This window comes from Camarhynchus parvulus, chromosome 6, assembly GCF_901933205.1.
Source record: "Camarhynchus parvulus chromosome 6, STF_HiC, whole genome shotgun sequence".
NCBI lineage: Eukaryota > Metazoa > Chordata > Aves > Passeriformes > Thraupidae > Camarhynchus > Camarhynchus parvulus.
In genome coordinates this window covers 21,675,431-21,692,019 of record NC_044576.1, presented here as the reverse complement: position 1 = coordinate 21,692,019, position 16,589 = coordinate 21,675,431, and the positions used below count along the sequence as shown (strand labels likewise).

Genomic DNA, 16,589 nt, shown 5'->3' with positions numbered 1-16,589 from the left:
AACATAGACAATACCAAACACCTCCTAAAACAATACAGCCTCTGCCAGCGGAAGGATGCCCAGCGCCTCCCTCGCCAGCCTAGTACAAACCAGCGTCTTCAATAGTGACACACACAAACCCCACGGGCCAAACAAAGCCACTGTCATTTTCCTGCCCAGTAGCATCTGTAAACAAAAAGAAAACATCATTTGTTGACCCCAAACATATAAAAATACTATAACAAAATGAAATACAAATATATATTAGAATCTGTAAGTATTCTGTATAAAGAGATACTTTAGCGGTTAGCGTACAGCAAGAACAGAAACACAACACAACCAAGCCCCGGGTGGGCCACAGGCAAAATGAGACGCATCCCAGCTCCTCTGTGTGGCAGAGGAGCTCCCATGGAGAGGGCATTTGTGGCAGAAACACATCCCCGTGGTGGTGGAGATGCCCTGGATGCCAGTGGCGAGCAGGGATGGGGACAGCACCTGCAGAGCTGGGTGTATGCAGTGGAGGTGCCTGGAGCCCGGGCACAGCTGGCAGTGCGGACCTGAAACCAGAGTGCTGGAGCGGTGAGATGGAGAGACCCAGGACTGCAGCTCTGGGATGAGTCTGTCCACAGGGCGATGTGGTGTTTCACTGTCCAGCCATGTGCAGTGTCCCAGGTTGGGTCCCTGCTATCCTTGGCCCCCACAGTTGTAGAGGTGATGCTGCTGTGGATGTTGGGTGCGTGCAGTACCCTGGCAGGAGGTCCCTGTGTGCCCCTGCTCCCATACCAGCCCAGCACATGCCCTGGCACTGTGGCTTTGGAGAGATGCTGGGTATGGGCACTTGAGTCCAAGAGCTGATGGGTCCTGCCCTGGCAGTGGTGTTGGCTCCAGGCTTGCAGGTTTGGACATCTCCAGCCTCTTCAACTTGGCACGCACAAGACAGAGGCCCCATGGGCATGGCAAACCTGCATCCCAGCTGTCCCAGCAGCCTCTTGCTTCTGCTGGCTGGGGCAGTGGGACACGGGGACACCTTCGCCCAGCTGCAGGCCTGCTCCCCTAGGAGAGAGCCTGGAGAAAGGGGATTCCTGTGCTGCCCTCACACAGCTCCCAACTCTGGGCAGAGCCACCTGGTTGAGCTAGGGGTATTTGGAGCCCCCTCCACATGCATGGCACAGTGCTGGCCCCATGGCACAGGGCAGGTTGGCATGGGAACCCTCAGGGACATCTGTGCACTGCTGCCTGTCCCCCATTCAGTGTGCCTGGCACTGCCCTGGTCCTGTTCCACGACTGTGGCCCTGATGTGACCACAGTGATGTGACCACAATGACCGAGTGTGCCCATGCCCTGCAGAGCCCATCCAGTGTGCACAGACTGGGGGTGTCACCAGAGGGTCAGGCTGGGGCCACAGAGCTGGGGACATTATCTGGGGTACTAAGGGCTACAGCACCCTGCAGGGAGAGAGACCAGGGCTGATGGAGGAGAGAACAGGAAACCAGGTCTGGGCTGACCAGGACTGCAGGACACTGGCTACACCACGCAGCCCACCATAAGCCATGGCTTGCCATAGATCACAAGGCTCTGCCATGGCAGGCCTCCCTCCTCTGGTCACACAAGTTGGAAAAGCCCTCAGATCGCTGGGCTGATGCAAGGGACAGGGCTGCCAGGGAGGGGACTCACCCAGGATGCAAACACTGCCCTCCATGGCTGTGGGGCTTCACTGGCAGGGAGGCAGAGTGCCACAGGGAGAGGTCAGGGCAGCTGGGCAGGGTGCCCACTCCATATCCACATATCTGTGTAGCTGCAGTTCTTACAAAAATTCTCTATCTACACATTTGCTTTGTTTGTGGTTTTTTTTTCTTTTTTTTTTTCTTTCTATTTTTTTTTCTGTTTCCTTCCCAATCTTCTAGATGCACCAGCTCTACCCTCTGCTGGGCTCCTCAGATGCAGCTGAAGTTCAGAACACCCAGAGAGCAGCACCATGCCCGCAGTGTAAAGTGAGGTCCTTGGCTCGGGGAGGTCTCCCCACCAGCCCCCCGGCTCTGCAGAGCCGGTGGCTGCTCACAGGCACTGGCTGCAGCCACACTTGCTGGGCTTCTCCACCTCCTCCACAAAGGTCGCACCGTTGCTGCATTCAAAGGCGTATTTCCTGCGCCGCAGCCGCAGCCCGGTGCAGCAGCCGGCGTCAGGGCCACCGCAGGTGCCCCGGCATTCCACCCAGGCCACCGGCCGTGTCGTCTGGCAGATGGCATAGCCCCGCTGCACCTGGTGGTAGTCCCGCACCGGCTCCCCGCGGCACTCCGGCTCTGTGGGACGGTGGGACAGCAATGGTCAGCCTGGTGCGGTGGCGTGGGGCTGCCTTCCCTGGACACCCCCTCCTCAGCACCTACCTTGGTCACAGAGGGCTCCGGTGTAGCCATCGTGGCACTCGCAGGTGGGCTGGCCACCTGGCGTGAGATGGCAGTGGCCATGGACACAGGGCTGGTGGCGGCAGGGGTCGGGTGGCTCGGCAGGCTGGTTGCAGAGTGCACCCTGGTAGCCTTCATGGCACTGGCAGCTGTAGGAGAGGGCATCAAGGGGCAGGCACACCCCGTGCACACACCTGTGGGCATACATTGCTGTCAGGACCTGCTGGCGTGGCACCAGCATGCACAGCCCACCAGCACTGAGCATGGCGTGGCTCTGCACCAGCACTGTACTGCGACTGGTACGGCACCACCTGGTACAGGACAGCCATCATGGCACAGCACAGGTGTGGCTGTGGCATGGCACCAGCACAGAACAGCCTGGCACAACTCAGTGCCAGTGGCACAGCAGGGCAGTGTCACGACACGGCACCGCTGTGATGGCACAGGACTGGCACAACAGCACCAAGAAGCAGCCACAGGGCAGGGTGGGCAGCCAGTGGGGTAAGGGCACTCACTTGTGCCCCTGGCAGGGCCCGCCGTGGGGCTGGTCGCAGTGGGGCCCGTCCCAGCCCGGCTCGCAGTGGCACACGGGGCCCTGGGCGCCCGAGGGCTGGCAGATGCCATGCAAGCAGTAGAGCTTGCGGCAGGGCTCGCAGCCTGGCACCACCCCTGGCGTCATCCGCGTCTTGGTGAAGTCCTGCAGCTCATTGTTGATGTAGAGGTTGCGGATGCATCCGTGGAAGCTGGTGCCATTGAGGAGCTGCCAGAGGCGGAAGGCAGCCGAGTTGACATCCACAGGCATTCCTGGGGAGAGAAGGACAATCAGCACACCCGGATGCCCCCGATGCCCCCCATCACCCGTTCCCTGTCCTACCTCCTACATAGAGGGGAGCCTCACTGTTCAGTGTGTAGTGCTTGCCCGAGTTGTCCATGGTCATGGGGCTGCCACCATCGATGGACAGGTTCACCATCTGGTCGAAGGTCACCAGCTCCACGGTGTGGAACTGCCCGTCGTTGATGGTCTCAGCACTGGCAGGGATGGCTGGGTCACCGAGGATGCCCCCAGGCCGAAGCAATGGGGGTGGACGTCCCCAGTGAGTGGAGAAGGGGTGCCAAGTACCTGTAGATGGCCGAGCTGGGGTGGGTGCCAGGGTCATAGCTGACCCTCACATGGCCCTGGTACAGCTCCACAGCCATGTGGTCACTGTCACCATTGTACAGCAGGATGCCATTGCCTTCAGCCGTGGAGACCTGCCAGAGAGAGAGGTGGGAGCCCACATCCCTGGGGCAGACCCCCAGTGCCATCCCTCAATGCCCCCACGCCCCCCTAGCCCTCACCTGAAGGGTGATATTGGCCCGGGGCCAGTCTTGCAGGTCAGTGAACTGCAGGTACGTGTCACGGTCCACAAAGTTGACGCTCAGCAGCTTCTCACATTTGGGGCCACCAAAGCCAGGCAGGCACTGGCACAGGGCACGGGCACCCCGCTCCACACACGGGGCCCCGTTCTGGCATTCAGCTCGCTCACAGAGGCCAGGCTGGCCAGCGGTGTGGGGCGGCATCTCGCAGAGCTGGCCACTGTGGGGCCAAGGGTGCTGCTGGGCTGGGGGCTGGGAAAGAGCCCTACACCCTGTCCAATGCCCCACAGGGCTCTGACAGCACACCCCTGATCTGGGGTCCCAGACACTGGCATCAGAGGGATGCCTGGGTGCTGAGCTGTGCCCTGGGGTCCCTCTTAATGGTGCTGGCTCCCCCCAGCCTCCACCCCCAGAGACACACACTCCCAGCCTCACTCCTTCCTCTCACACTGAGGATGGGTGGATGGGTGGATGGGTGGATGGGTGGATGGGTGGATGGGTGGATGGGTGGACTTGGTATCCAGGACTTGTCCCTTCCGCACAGTGACAAATAACCATCCCCAGTACCCCAGGTGTCCCAGGTGTTCCTGGTGGTACCTGTAGCCCTCGGTGCAGAGGCAGGAGTAGCCATTCACCTCATCCAGGCACTGGGCGTTGTTCTGGCACCGGTGGTCCTGGCAGTCGTCGAAGTCCTCACTGCAGTTGCTCCCCACATAGCCGGGTGCACACTCACACCTGGGGCAGGCAGGGGGCTCAAGGCTGCCCTCTCCTTCCCCCTTGCACCAGTGGGTGCCTGCTCCTCCCCTTGTAACCCCTCCTCCCCATGCCCCCTCACACTGCAGTCCCCAAAAAGCAAATCTACCCACCCCCAGACAAGCCAGGAAAAGTGGTTTGGAGAGGAGGGGGCTCACCTGGGCCCCTGGCTGGTGGAGATGCAGGTGGAGTCATGTTGGCAGGGGTTGAGCTCATCTGAGCAGAAATTGGGTGGCTGCTCACAGAATTCCCCTGCAAGGCAGAAGAGGGGGTGCCCAGCAGCTCCAGGACCAGAGGAGCAGCCCCAGTCCCCATGGGGCAGAGGGGACCCCTGGAGGACTCAGCTCAAGACAAGGAGCTGCCAAGCCCACAGCTTTCACCCCACAGGCACAGGGTCCTCCTCCTCTGGAGGCAGCTCCTGCCTGAGCCAGGCACTGAGGGCATCCATGCCAGGGTGTGGGGGTTCAGCTGGGTGTACCCAAACTCAGGACAGCTGAACCCAGCCAGAGCCCATGGCAATGGGCATTGAGGCAGCAGGCAGAGGAGCTATTCAGCCCTTATGGGTGGGTAGAAGCACTGGGCACATTCCCATACCAGGTCTGTGCCATTTGGGGACGGCTAGCCCCCATTCCAGGTACCTGTGTAGTGGGCAGGACAAAGGCAGGTGTAGTTGGTGGCACTGGGCACACAAGAGCCCCCATTCTCACAGCTGTGCTCCTTGCAGGGGTCGCTGGTGGTGTGGCAGCTCGGGCCCTCGAAGCCCACTGGGCACAGGCACCTGCCACGGGGCCAGGGCAGTGTCAAGGAGGAAAATGAAACAGAACATTTTGGGGTGGCTGCCCCAAAACAACCAGCACAGGACCTTGGCAAAGATCTGGGTTTGGTGTCCTCCTGTCAAATACTGGGCACAGGGGTGGGTGGCAGCACGGCCTGCCTGAGGATGCTGTGTTGCCACGACAACAGGCTGTGAGGCCTCTCAGCACAGGGAGGGGCTGCACAGCCCAGCTCCTCACCCCCAGCCTGCCAACTATTTTCAGCTCCTAATTGCAGCCTGATTCCCAGAATGGCCTAAAGCATTCAGAGCAGTGAGGGTTGTGTGAGGGTAAGGCAGCCCCACAGGGAGCAGCAGTGACTCCTGGACCACAGCAACCAGTCCCAGTCCCAAACCCCTCTACCTCCCCCTGCCTTCTGTGGTGATGGTACTCTCCTCTCCCCTGCTGACCTCCACCTAGGAGACTTCTGGGCTGGGAGGCATGGGAAGGTGGAGTCAGACAACACGAGCTGGAGCTCCCATGCAAGTGCAGTATCCCAGCTAGATGCCCAAGGGAGCATGCAGGAGGCGAAGGAATGATCAGAACTTCTCTGCATGCAAGGCCAGGATCCCATGCTACTGCCCAAACCCCCAGCTTTCACGGATTCCTGTCCAGCACTCACCTGAACCCAGCTCCTTCCCCCTCCTGAGGCTGGCAGGTCCCCCCGTTGGCACAGGGGTTGGAGGAGCAGCCACCGAGTGCCACCTCGCAGTCGCGGCCCTGGGGAAGGAGGGAAAGGTGGGAGTGAGGCGGTGCCACAGCAGCTGCCCAGCTCTGCCCATCCTGCTCAGCAGGGTGCTGTGGCACACAGGGAGGGTAGGTGGGCCCACAGGAGCTAGCCCCAGGGGCATGGCAGAGGCCCTGCTCCCCTGCCCTCTGCAGGGACATGTTCCCCTGCTCTGGGGACCCTGGGAGCAGGGTACCTTGTAGCCACTGGGACAGGCGCAGCGGTAGGAGCCAAGGGGGTTGTTGTGGCAGGTGCCCTGGTTCTGACAGGGGCTGGAGAGGCAGGGGTTGCACTTGGCCTGGACACTCAGGGCAGGTGGGCCTGTAGGAGGGGAGGCACAGAGATGACCATCAGTGTGAGGAGTGATCAGAACATGTCCTTTTGTGGACACCAGTAGCGGGGCAGAGCCTCTGGTGTTGCTGGGAGCAGAGCCTGTCCAAGAGGCTTTGCACCAGGCAATGGGACAGCCACAGGTTTGCTCAGTCACCAGGGAAGTGCCACCAGTCAGGTAAGAGGATGGAAGCAACCTGGTCCCCCTCCTCCACAAGGCAACTCAACAGACGAAATCCTGGAACCACCCAGACTCACAAAGTATTGCTCTGCTGGGTGCCCATGGGAGGGTATGGATAGACAGCATGGGCACCTCTCACCTTGGCACTCAAATTTCTTGGCAGGGGTGGTGAGCAGCAGCTTCCCTTCCATGTCGGGGGGCCCAGCGCAGCGGGCAATGCCTGGCTCCTTGTAGCCCGTCTTGACCCAGCTGGAGAGCCAGCGCAGGTTGCAGCTGCAGTACAGGGGGTTGGCCCCGATGGCTCTGCACGAGGAGAGGGGCAAAATTGCACCTGCTGCCACACAGAGGGAACTGGGCACAACTCGGTCCCTGGGCCAGGATGCCACATGCTTGGCAAACCAGCATTCCTCCACTTCTGGACCCACCAGAAGTGCTGCCCACAATGGGAGGACTGGGACACACACAGCCTCACAATGCTGTCCAGTTAGACCACCCTGCTGCCAGACCCACAGCCCATGCAGTGCTCCGTGCTCTGCCCTGGGGCTCTCTATTGCCCACACAGACATTCTTGGCAGTCCCTCTCCAGGACACAGGCAAAGCTGCCTGGGGCCAGCAAACTGGGCAAAGCACCCTGAGGCCCTGCAGAAACAACAGGACCTGCAGGGAGCTGCAGGGCCAGCCAGGGCTCTGCTGCACAAGCCGGCAGGACAGAGACACAGGAGTGGGCTGGTGGGAATGAGCAATGGGTCATGGCCAGAGCTTGTGCAGACAACACTGAGGGAAAGCAAGGAACTGCTCTGGGAAAGCATTGCTCCCTGGGTGGTGGGTACAGGGCAGAGCTCCTGGGGTGCAGGCCCACTCAAAGAGAGGCTGAAACACCACCCCTGGCAGGAGGATACTTGATGCTAACAACACACTGCTGTGTGTCAGAGCAGCCCCTGCCAACCCACAGCTGTGACTCTACTTTGCATGGCTTTACCTACATTTTGGGGGACCCCAGAGATCTCGTGGGTTGGGGAAGGATCCCACATCACATCCACCTAAGATCACAGGGACATCCCAGCAGCACTGGGAGACTCAGCTGCACACCTGGATCTGAGCATGGGCAGCAGGTCACAGCACTATCCAACAAATCATGTCGCAGGTACCAGCCCAGAGAAGAGGGCAGAAGGCAGCTCACCCCCCAGGGAAGCCAAGCTCAGCCCTGTAGTTTTTAAAGGTCTGTGGAGCCTGCATCCAGCCCTAAGCCCTGAGGAGTGAGAGGAGATACTCACAGGTGGGACAGGGAGGTGACATCTGCAAAGATGCCCTCAGGGAGACTGGAAATATCGTTGCCATGGAGAGACCTGCAGAGAACAGAAGGTCCTGCAACGCCCAGGGCTCCAAGGTGGGCAGCAAGTACTGTGGCCCCACCCCACAGGTCCAGCAGAACTGAACCCCACCACATTGTCACTGTTGCAAATGCACCATCTGCTCTGAGAGCAGATGAACCTTCTTCTGCTGCCCCTGCCCACTTGCATGCACCCAGCTCCAGGTGGGCACAGGGGACACGGGGACATGGGCAGCAGCAGGGAAGGGCCCAGCAGGGCTGTACTTAGGGCAGGTACTTACAGCAGCCGCAGGGAGCGGAGGCCCTCGAAGGCCAGCGGAGGGATGCACTGCAGGGAGTTGTAGCTGAGGATCCTGCAGGAGGGAAGCAGGCAGCACAGCCGTGTGTGGTGTAAGAAACCCACCCTGGGCTACACACTGCCCCTGCTGAGCTCCATCTCAAAGCACAGCTTCACCCAGGCAGAGGGTGAAGGAGACCCTGGTGTCCCCAGCACTCCCCAGTCTTCACGGTCCCCTAAAACAGCCTGCCCAGCTCAGCTGGGCTGCAGCCCCGTGTGGCACTGCAGGACCTCACTTACAGGGTGGTGAGCTGGCTCATGTTGGTGAAGGAGGAGTTGCTCAGGGAGCTGATCTTGTTGTTGCTCAGATCGCTGCAAAACAGAAACCACAGGGCTTGGAGCCAGCTGGGCCCTACACCCTCTTACTGCTCCCCAGCCTGCTCAGCTGCAATGGGGTGCAAGCAGCAGCATAGCACAGCCTCCAACGGAGCAGCAGGGCTGTCACACAGGGTGATGGCAGCAATGCCACTTGTCCCCTCTCTGTTCCATGCTTGGCACCAGGTGGTGAGCAGCCAGGGGCTGAGCATCACTGCAAGTCAGTTGTGTTCCAGAGCAGAGGGGGGACACAGAGGGATGCCAAGGGTCCCCACACACTGCCAGGCACCTCCTCAGGATCACACACCATGGAGACAGCCCCTGCCCTCACCCACAAGTTTCAGCAGTGCCTCCAGCTGCCCAGGCTCCTGCTCCTGGCTACTTACACAAGCTGCAGATACTTGAAGGTGGAGAGCTGCCCCGGGACCTGAGTGAACTGGTTTCCATCCAGGTAGCTGCAAGGGAGAACAAAAGCACCTTGGGGTGACTGAGAAGCAGGAGATCCCTCCCTCTTCCCCCTCTTTTTCCTGTGCACCACCACAGACTTCAGGCTGCAAGAAGCACCTCCAGCATCACCTCCCTCCTACACCCAGGGCCCAAGGGGCTCTCAGGGGACTCCTGGGCTGGCAGGGGAGCTGGTGTGTGAGTGCACGAGCACACATGAGTTTGCAGGCATGTCCCTGGGGACACTCTCCCAGCAGCCCACGTGTGCAAGCACAGCCAGTGCCATGTTTACACATGCGATGGGAGCGTGGGAGGCTGTAACGCTCCCAAGGCATGTGTGAGAACGTGAGAGAGGAGGAGGAGGAGTGTGCAAGACAGCGGAGGGGGCTGCCGGGGTGCTGTGCATATGTATGTGTGCCCAACCAGTGCCTGCACCCCCTGCACGCAGGACTTGCTGCCATCCCTCATCCCACATGGGGACAGAGCCCCTTTTGCAGTGATGGGCATCACAGAGCCTGCACATCCAGCTCTGGCATGCACATCTGGGATTCGTGCCTGCATGGGGATCACAGCTGCAGCGGGGGGTTGTCCCTCACTGTCCCCTCCCAAGGGCCAAAGACAAGGGTCTCGGCTGCTGAGGGACAACACCTCTTGCACAATACCCTTGATTGCCCCAAATCATCAGAGAAACTCTTGCTGAGCCACTTGCTGGTGCTGGGGCTGGACCAGGATACCGTGGATGGGTGGGGTCCTACCCCCACTACCAGGCCAGGATGGGGGTGTGGGGAGGAGCCCAGCAATCTCTGCCCAGCAACCCCACAGCAGAGGCCCCTCGCCCAGAGCTGTAAAGTTGATGGAGGGTTAGAGGGAGAGCTTGGGTACTTGCCCACTACTCACAGCTCTGTGACATTCTTGGGGATCCCCTTGGGCAGGGCCTTGAGGTGCTTGTTGCTGCAGCGGACAACCGTGTCGAGGCAAGTGCACTCCTGCGGGCACTGTGGCCGGGGGATGCAGGTGGTCTCCTCTTTACCTGCACCAGGCATGGAAAGCCAGGGTCCAAGTCACCAGGGTCCAACCCTTGGGTACTGTGTGAGGCCAGATTCAAAGCCTTGTACCAGTCTAGGATGGCTCCCCTCCCATGCCAACCATCCTCCTCTGCCCCCAAAGCAGGGTGTTAGAGGCAATATTAGTCAGGAATTAGCAGTACAGGAATTGCTCCTGCGCCCAGAAATCACCTGCCCCACTGGTATGGATACAACCAGTCAGCTCAAGGCTGCTTTAATTTTCACCATTTTCATGCAAAATGCAGTCACAGGGACAACACACATTAGGGCACAGAAGAAGGGGCTGAGCCCTGCAAATTCTCCTGAAACATCCTCCTTCACCCATCTATGTCCATCCAGACATAGGTTAGATGGAGTCTACGCTGAGCAGCCAGAGCAGCTGGCATTGCTCCCCTTCCCTGCCATGATGCTGGAATCCTGCAGGAAAGGCATTCCTGGGACAACCGTATGCTATCTCGCACTGCTAGGAAAGGCGCAGGATGCAACCCTTCAGTCTTTGACGGGGTGGAGGAGGGAAAGCAGAAGAAAGGATGGTTTGTTTGTAAATATTTTCCAGAGGGCTCAAAAGCTGTTCTAAAATTAAAAAAAAAAAAAAAAGAGGTTTTTCTCCCCACGCACACTCCCTGTCTGCTCCATCCGCCCACTGCCAGCTCCGGTGCATGTGCAAGGCTGAGAAGGGAAGGAGCAGGATGAACTCCAGTGGGCTTTGCCTACACCTCTGCTCCTGTCAGCACCCAGGGCACAGTGTTTGCCAGCATGGACCCATTGACATATAAAAGCCCCAAGGTGCAGTGGGTGCAAACTCCTCTTCTGGCTTCAGGGTGGATATCTGAGTGCCCAAGGGCTGAGTATCAGGAAGGGAAACTTTTGTATCATTAGGGAAGGGGATTCATGGGGCCCCCTGAGTGACCGCCTTGCTACAGGCGCATCCTGGCAGCAAGGAGGTGCTGGGACAAGGAGCATGGTGTCATCCTGGGAGGAGCAACCTCGTCCCCCCTCATCCTTGCCATTGCAGGGCCCATGAGTTACCTTCCTCACACCTGAAGTCAGGGAAAGCCACATCCTGGAGCGGGATCTGCCGGAGGAAGTCAGGGTTTTGGCACCGAGGGTTCCCTGTCACGATCTTCCTCTTGCGCAGCCAGTCCCCCAGCCAGGCCAGCTGGCAGTTGCAGTTGAAGGGGTTGGCGAGCAGGTTCCTGCACACAGGAGAGAGCACAAGGGCAGCACCTGAACAACCACCAGGCAAGGGGACCTGCAGCAACGTGCACAGGCTGGGAGCATCCCCCCAGGCCCATGGCATACAGTGTGGAGAGGGACTGCAGCGTGTCAAAGGCGCCCGGAGCAATTGTGCTGATCTGGTTGTCGTACAGGGAGAGCAGGCGGACGTTGCGCAGCCCTGTGAAGCTGTCATTGTGGATGCAGCTGATGCGGTTGTTCCTCAGCATCCTGCAGAGGGAAGAGAACAAGGGCACCTACAACACAGGCAGGCACCACGGGGGAAACCCACCTTAGCAGTGCTCAGGCTGTGCCCACCTCAGTGCTGGGCAGCAGAGTGAGCCTGAGCAAGTCCCTGAGCAGCAAAAACCTGCCCCACCCAGCACTGGATGCAGCCAGCTGGTGGGCAAGGCATCCTGGGCTGGCCCTGCAAGGAGGCAAGGAGTAAGGACGTCCCCATCTGGGTGCTCATGGAGGAGAAGGGACTCACAGTGTCCTCAGCCCATCCAGGCCCCTGAACATGCCGCTGCGCACAGACTCCAGCTGGTTGACAGTGAGGTGCAGCTCACTGACAGAGGATGCCCCCTCAAATGCCCCATCCTCGATCTCTGACACCTTGTTGTTGCTGAGGTTGCTGTGAAGAGGGAAAAGCAGGCTGGGATGAGGACTCTACCCTGACCTGATCCTGAACTCTGCCTCCCCCAGATCCCACTAAGCACCCCGTGATGCCAGTGCTTCAGAGGACCCTCAGGCTGGGACATGCCCTCCATCTCACACCTCAGTCTGCCCTGGCACCAGGACCCCCATGTGCCTTCCCAGCCCTCAGCACTCCTGACATGGCTGTGCCTGCCCAATACTCACATTTTCTTCAGATGTGGGAGTTTCTTGAAAATGCCAGTGGCCTCCAGGATGGAGATCTCATTGTTGTTCAGGCGCCTAGAGTGGGCAGCAGGGAAAAGAGCTCAGGAGATGCCTGCAAAGTACCTGGTACAGCCCAAACCCTGAGCCAAACCCCAGTGCCAGCAGGGTGCCTGCTGCAGGAAGGAAAGCAGAGTGAGAGAGGAGACTCTTACAGCTCAGCTGTGGACTGGGGGATGCGATCTGGAATCTTGGTGAGTTTCAAGTTGGAGCACTCGACCACACCAGATTCACAGCGGCATTTTGGGGGGCAGATCACGTCACTGTTGCATTCACTGTTCAGCTGGTAATCCTCTGTCCCTATGTGATGGTGAAGGCAGTGTGGGTTCCCACAGGCAGAGGCACAGGGGACCGTACCTCCCCACTCTCCCTCTGATCCTCCCATATGCCTACCTGGTCTCATTTTCTTCCCTAGCTCCCCTCATTCCAGCCCTTGTGCACATATTAGCTTTCCCCATGCCCAAAGCAGCTTATCTACAAGGATATTTTTCCTGGGTACAAGGGGCACTGCCCTGCCCACCACCCTCCCGCAAACAAAACTGGACCTTGGGGACACTTCTGGGCCCATCCAGGTAACGGCAGGATGGGAGATGCTACAACACATCCTGGTAGCCAGCATGTGGGAAATGAAGAGTGGTTCTGCTGAGCCAGACCACGGGGGTTTGGCACAACATCCCCACAGGCAGCCTGGCTGAAAGGGAGCACACACCCAAGCACATGTGTGTGGCTCCTCTGCTCACCTGGGATGAAATACTGCTCCTTGGCTGCGGAAAAAAAAAGCTCATCAGCCCTCTGAGCACCCAGACACCAGGCTGTGACAGGGCTGGGGACAGCTCTCACCCGAGCAGCGAAACTTCTTGCTCTTGATCTGGCCGATGCGCTTGTTGGCCAAGCGCCGGGGGCTGGCACAGCGGGCTCCACTGGTCTCCACGGGGTTGGCACGCAGGAAATCTGCCAGCCACTTCAGGTTGCAGTCACAGATGAAAGGGTTCTGGGCCAGGTGCCTGTGCCAGGGACAGCAGGTGACACACTGCCAGGGACAGCGGGTGACACCCTGCCAGGAGCAGCGGGTGATCAGCAGCTCCAGCCCTGGAGATGCTTTTCCCCCGGAGGCTCTCCTGCCCAGCCACGGGAGCTGGAGTGGACACTCACAGAGTCTGGATGGCCCGCAGCGAGGTGAATGTGCCTTTGGCCAGGCTCTGGATCTTGTTGTCATACAGAGAGAGCAGTGAGAGGTTCTGCAGATCCTGGAAGGCATCAGCCCGAACACAGTTGATCTTGTTGGCATTGAGAAGCCTGGCAGGGAGGCAGGGATGTGAGTCTGGGGATACCCCTTCACTGCACCACGGGTGCTAGGACCTCAATCCCGCTTCCCTCTGTCCCTGAAAAGCATCCCACACAGCCATTGATGTCTTACAGCAGCTGCAGGGCAAAAAGTCCTCCAAAGACACCCTTAGGGAGGTCCGTGATCTTGTTGCCATACAGCACCCTGGGAAAGAAAGGCTGGTGTGAGAGAGATGGAGGGAGTGGTGTGGGCCATGGTTAAGGGGTACAGCATCCGCCCCATCCCACCCACACCAGTGTAGGCACTTACAGGGAGTTCAGTGAGCGCAGCCCCTGGAAGGCGTCAGGGGCGATCTCCGAGATCTGGTTGTTGCTCAGGTCTCTGAAACCCAAAGGGAGAAGGTGGCCTGGTCCCCTCTTCTCTTGTCCCATGTCCTCATCCTTCTGCTAGTTCCAGGGGACCACCCCCAAAACCCAATATACAGAGCTGGGGTTGTCCAAGACCCCCTCCCAGTGCTGCCATATGGGGCACCCGTGTCACAGCAGGTGTCCCACGTCTGTCAGCTCTCAGCAGTGGCCAGCAGGGTGAAGGGTGTTGGGGTTCAGGGTGAGATGGCAGAGGCTGTACACTTACATCCTCCGCAGCTTCTTGTAGGGTGAGAAGGCTCCTGGGGGGATGGACTTGATGCCGTTGAGTTCCAGGCGTCTGCAAAGCGAATAGGGGGAGATGAGGGCTCTAGGGCTTGCCAAACTCCAGAACCCCACTGACAGAGCTGGGCCTGCAGGACCCCTAAGGCTGCAGTAAGTTACCCCACAGGAGCAGAAATATTCTGCCCAGAGACAAATTGCATCCTGTGGCTGGGGCTTTCTCCATCAGGGAGAGGTGCCATGGGTGGGGAACCATGGTGGCTGGGGTGGAGGAAGCACCTCTTCCCCCCAGCACCTCGGGTTTGGGGGTGCCTGCTGCCTCCCACATGCTTTGTGCACTGTCCCAGCAGGGGCTCTGCACCATAATTGGATTCTTCTAAGGAGATTATTTCTCTATTTACATTTTTAATGCAGCTAAATCCAGGGCTAAATCTGGGCAGAGGGAGGGAAGGGCAAGGAAGGCTTGCTACCCTACGGAATGGCTAAGCTGCAGGGCTTGCTCCTGTGTTCCCAGTGCCTGGAGCCACCCAGAGCCCAGTGGTGATGGTGTGGGGCCATACTCACATCTCTGTCATGGTCTCGGGCAGGTTGGCGGGGATGGCCGTCAGCCCCTTGCCCCGACAGTCCACAATGCCATTGCTGCAAGCGCACATGGCCGGGCAGGAGCCGGAGGACAAGCTGCAGAGCTGGGCATGTGCTGAGTCCGTTTGTCCTGCCAGGAAAGCAGCCAGCATTGCAATTGCAAAGAGCTGAGCCAGGCCAGCATGTGGCAGCAGCCTGAAGAAGGGACCCTGGTGACAGTTCAGCATGCAGGGACACTTCATGGCTGAGTGGGTGCATAAGATCTTGGTGCACCCCAACCCCATGCAAAAGCTCCAAAGACACAGACTGATGTACTGTCACGCTGATAGGGTGGCACTGTCCCCTCACCAAGGACTGTGCTGACCTGAGATGAACCCACAGCACGGGTTCTGAGGCTCTGAGCTGGGGCACATGGCAGGGAGTGGAGATGGGCTGCATTGGTGGCACAAGCCTGGTCCCCCTGACCCACGTCCCTGCCCTGGCACCCACCACCTCCTCTGCTCCCTCACCAGAGCAGCTGAACTCGTTCTTTTGGATCTCAGCCACGTTGAGGCCACGAAGCTGGGCAGGAGCAGCACACTGGGTGAAGAGCCCGATGGTGGGGCGCTGGCGCAGCCACTGTGACAGCCAGGCCAGGTGGCAGTCACAGAAGAGATGGTTGGAGTGCAGGCGGCTGCAGGAGGATGGATGGAGCAGTCAGCAGCCACAGGACAGCTCCTGCCCACCCCTCTGCCCTCTGGATGCCCCAGCCTGGCTCATCCCAAAGGCTGGGGGGATTCAGAGGGAGATACAGAGGGGCTGAAGAGCATCTGTGACAATTTCAAGGCCACCTTGCTTGGCAGTACATGGGGATGCTCTGCAGGGGTGTCCCTTCTGTTCCCTCACCATGGTGCTGTCCCAGCACTATTGGGCCACCAGCACCAGCAGCAGAGCTGGGGACATCCCACTCTAGCCTAGGAGGCCACTCCCACCACCACCATGGCCCTGGCACTCACAACGTCCGCAACTTGGGCATGTGGTTGAAGCTGGAGACAGGAATTGAAGTGATATTGTTGTTATTCAGGGTCCTGCAGGAAGACAAAGAAGGGCAAACAGGCAAAGAAGGTCAGGGAAGACAGGCTGTAAATAGGCACTGAGATGGTCTAGGTGGCACTAATCCCTGGGAGCAACCTAGCACAGAGTGAACGGATGGAGAACTACAGGCTGGGGACAGCCCAAGCACCCCACAGGACTTGCTGTCCCTCCCAGGCATCTCCTCTCCACAGCCAGTGGCACCCAGGTGGCCCTCAGGGGCAGGATCAAGCTCAGGAGCACAGCTCTGCAGCACTAGTACCAGAACCCTGGTGAGCCCCTGCTCATGCCCAGGGAGAAATGGCATGCTGGGGATGTCCCTGCAGCACCTCAGTGAGGGGGGACACTCAAGGACACCCTCATCCTGCATGGGGTTGCAGACTGGAGGCTCCAGCCTTGTCCCCAGTCACTTACAGGACCTCCAGCCCCCGCAGGGCACGGAAAGCCCCATCCTCGATGCAGCTGATCTGGTTCTTGTCCAGTTGCCTGCAGGAGAAAGGGAAAAAAGGGAGAATTGTTGGGATAGCCTAGGCAGAGAGCAATCAGGGCTCCTGATCACTTCTGCTGCCTGCTGCCACTGGACCTGACCCCAAACTCCCTCATGCCCAACACTGCCAGGACTCACAGGTTCTTGAGGTCGGTGGCCCCACGGAATGCTTTCCTGGGGATGGCCTGGATGAAGTTCTCACTCAGGTCCCTGCAGAAGAAAGAGGCAGGAAGGCAAATGGGCAGTGCCTGCAAAGTGTGATGTCCCCTGGGAGCAGGGCATCCCGTGGGGCATGCCCCGGCAGTCAGTGATCCCTCAGGGACTCTGACAAACTGATTTGGCTTCAGGTCCTTG

The 16,589-nt window shown here is 59.4% G+C and overlaps 1 protein-coding gene across 1 annotated transcript in view; it reads right to left on the bottom strand.

The window, feature by feature from the left end:
• SLIT1 (slit guidance ligand 1) overlaps positions 1–16,589 on the bottom strand; it is a 59,918-nt gene continuing 43,329 nt past the window's right edge. The window contains exons 5-38 of the mRNA XM_030951177.1: positions 16,374–16,445; positions 16,163–16,234; positions 15,673–15,744; positions 15,187–15,350; positions 14,660–14,807; positions 14,082–14,153; positions 13,758–13,829; positions 13,581–13,652; positions 13,316–13,459; positions 13,004–13,167; positions 12,904–12,927; positions 12,319–12,463; positions 12,107–12,181; positions 11,736–11,879; positions 11,333–11,476; positions 11,060–11,226; positions 9,864–9,996; positions 8,909–8,977; positions 8,448–8,519; positions 8,152–8,223; positions 7,815–7,886; positions 6,680–6,843; positions 6,226–6,350; positions 5,925–6,022; positions 5,129–5,268; positions 4,649–4,742; positions 4,335–4,472; positions 3,720–3,957; positions 3,502–3,632; positions 3,256–3,410; positions 2,897–3,185; positions 2,364–2,575; positions 1,654–2,279; positions 1–165 (exon numbers count right to left, since the gene is read on the bottom strand). Coding sequence (XP_030807037.1) covers positions 2,035–2,279; positions 2,364–2,575; positions 2,897–3,185; positions 3,256–3,410; positions 3,502–3,632; positions 3,720–3,957; positions 4,335–4,472; positions 4,649–4,742; positions 5,129–5,268; positions 5,925–6,022; positions 6,226–6,350; positions 6,680–6,843; positions 7,815–7,886; positions 8,152–8,223; positions 8,448–8,519; positions 8,909–8,977; positions 9,864–9,996; positions 11,060–11,226; positions 11,333–11,476; positions 11,736–11,879; positions 12,107–12,181; positions 12,319–12,463; positions 12,904–12,927; positions 13,004–13,167; positions 13,316–13,459; positions 13,581–13,652; positions 13,758–13,829; positions 14,082–14,153; positions 14,660–14,807; positions 15,187–15,350; positions 15,673–15,744; positions 16,163–16,234; positions 16,374–16,445 — 4,198 coding nt within the window. The 3' untranslated portion in view covers positions 1–165; positions 1,654–2,034. The remainder of the gene's footprint in view (positions 166–1,653; positions 2,280–2,363; positions 2,576–2,896; positions 3,186–3,255; positions 3,411–3,501; positions 3,633–3,719; positions 3,958–4,334; positions 4,473–4,648; positions 4,743–5,128; positions 5,269–5,924; positions 6,023–6,225; positions 6,351–6,679; positions 6,844–7,814; positions 7,887–8,151; positions 8,224–8,447; positions 8,520–8,908; positions 8,978–9,863; positions 9,997–11,059; positions 11,227–11,332; positions 11,477–11,735; positions 11,880–12,106; positions 12,182–12,318; positions 12,464–12,903; positions 12,928–13,003; positions 13,168–13,315; positions 13,460–13,580; positions 13,653–13,757; positions 13,830–14,081; positions 14,154–14,659; positions 14,808–15,186; positions 15,351–15,672; positions 15,745–16,162; positions 16,235–16,373; positions 16,446–16,589) is intronic.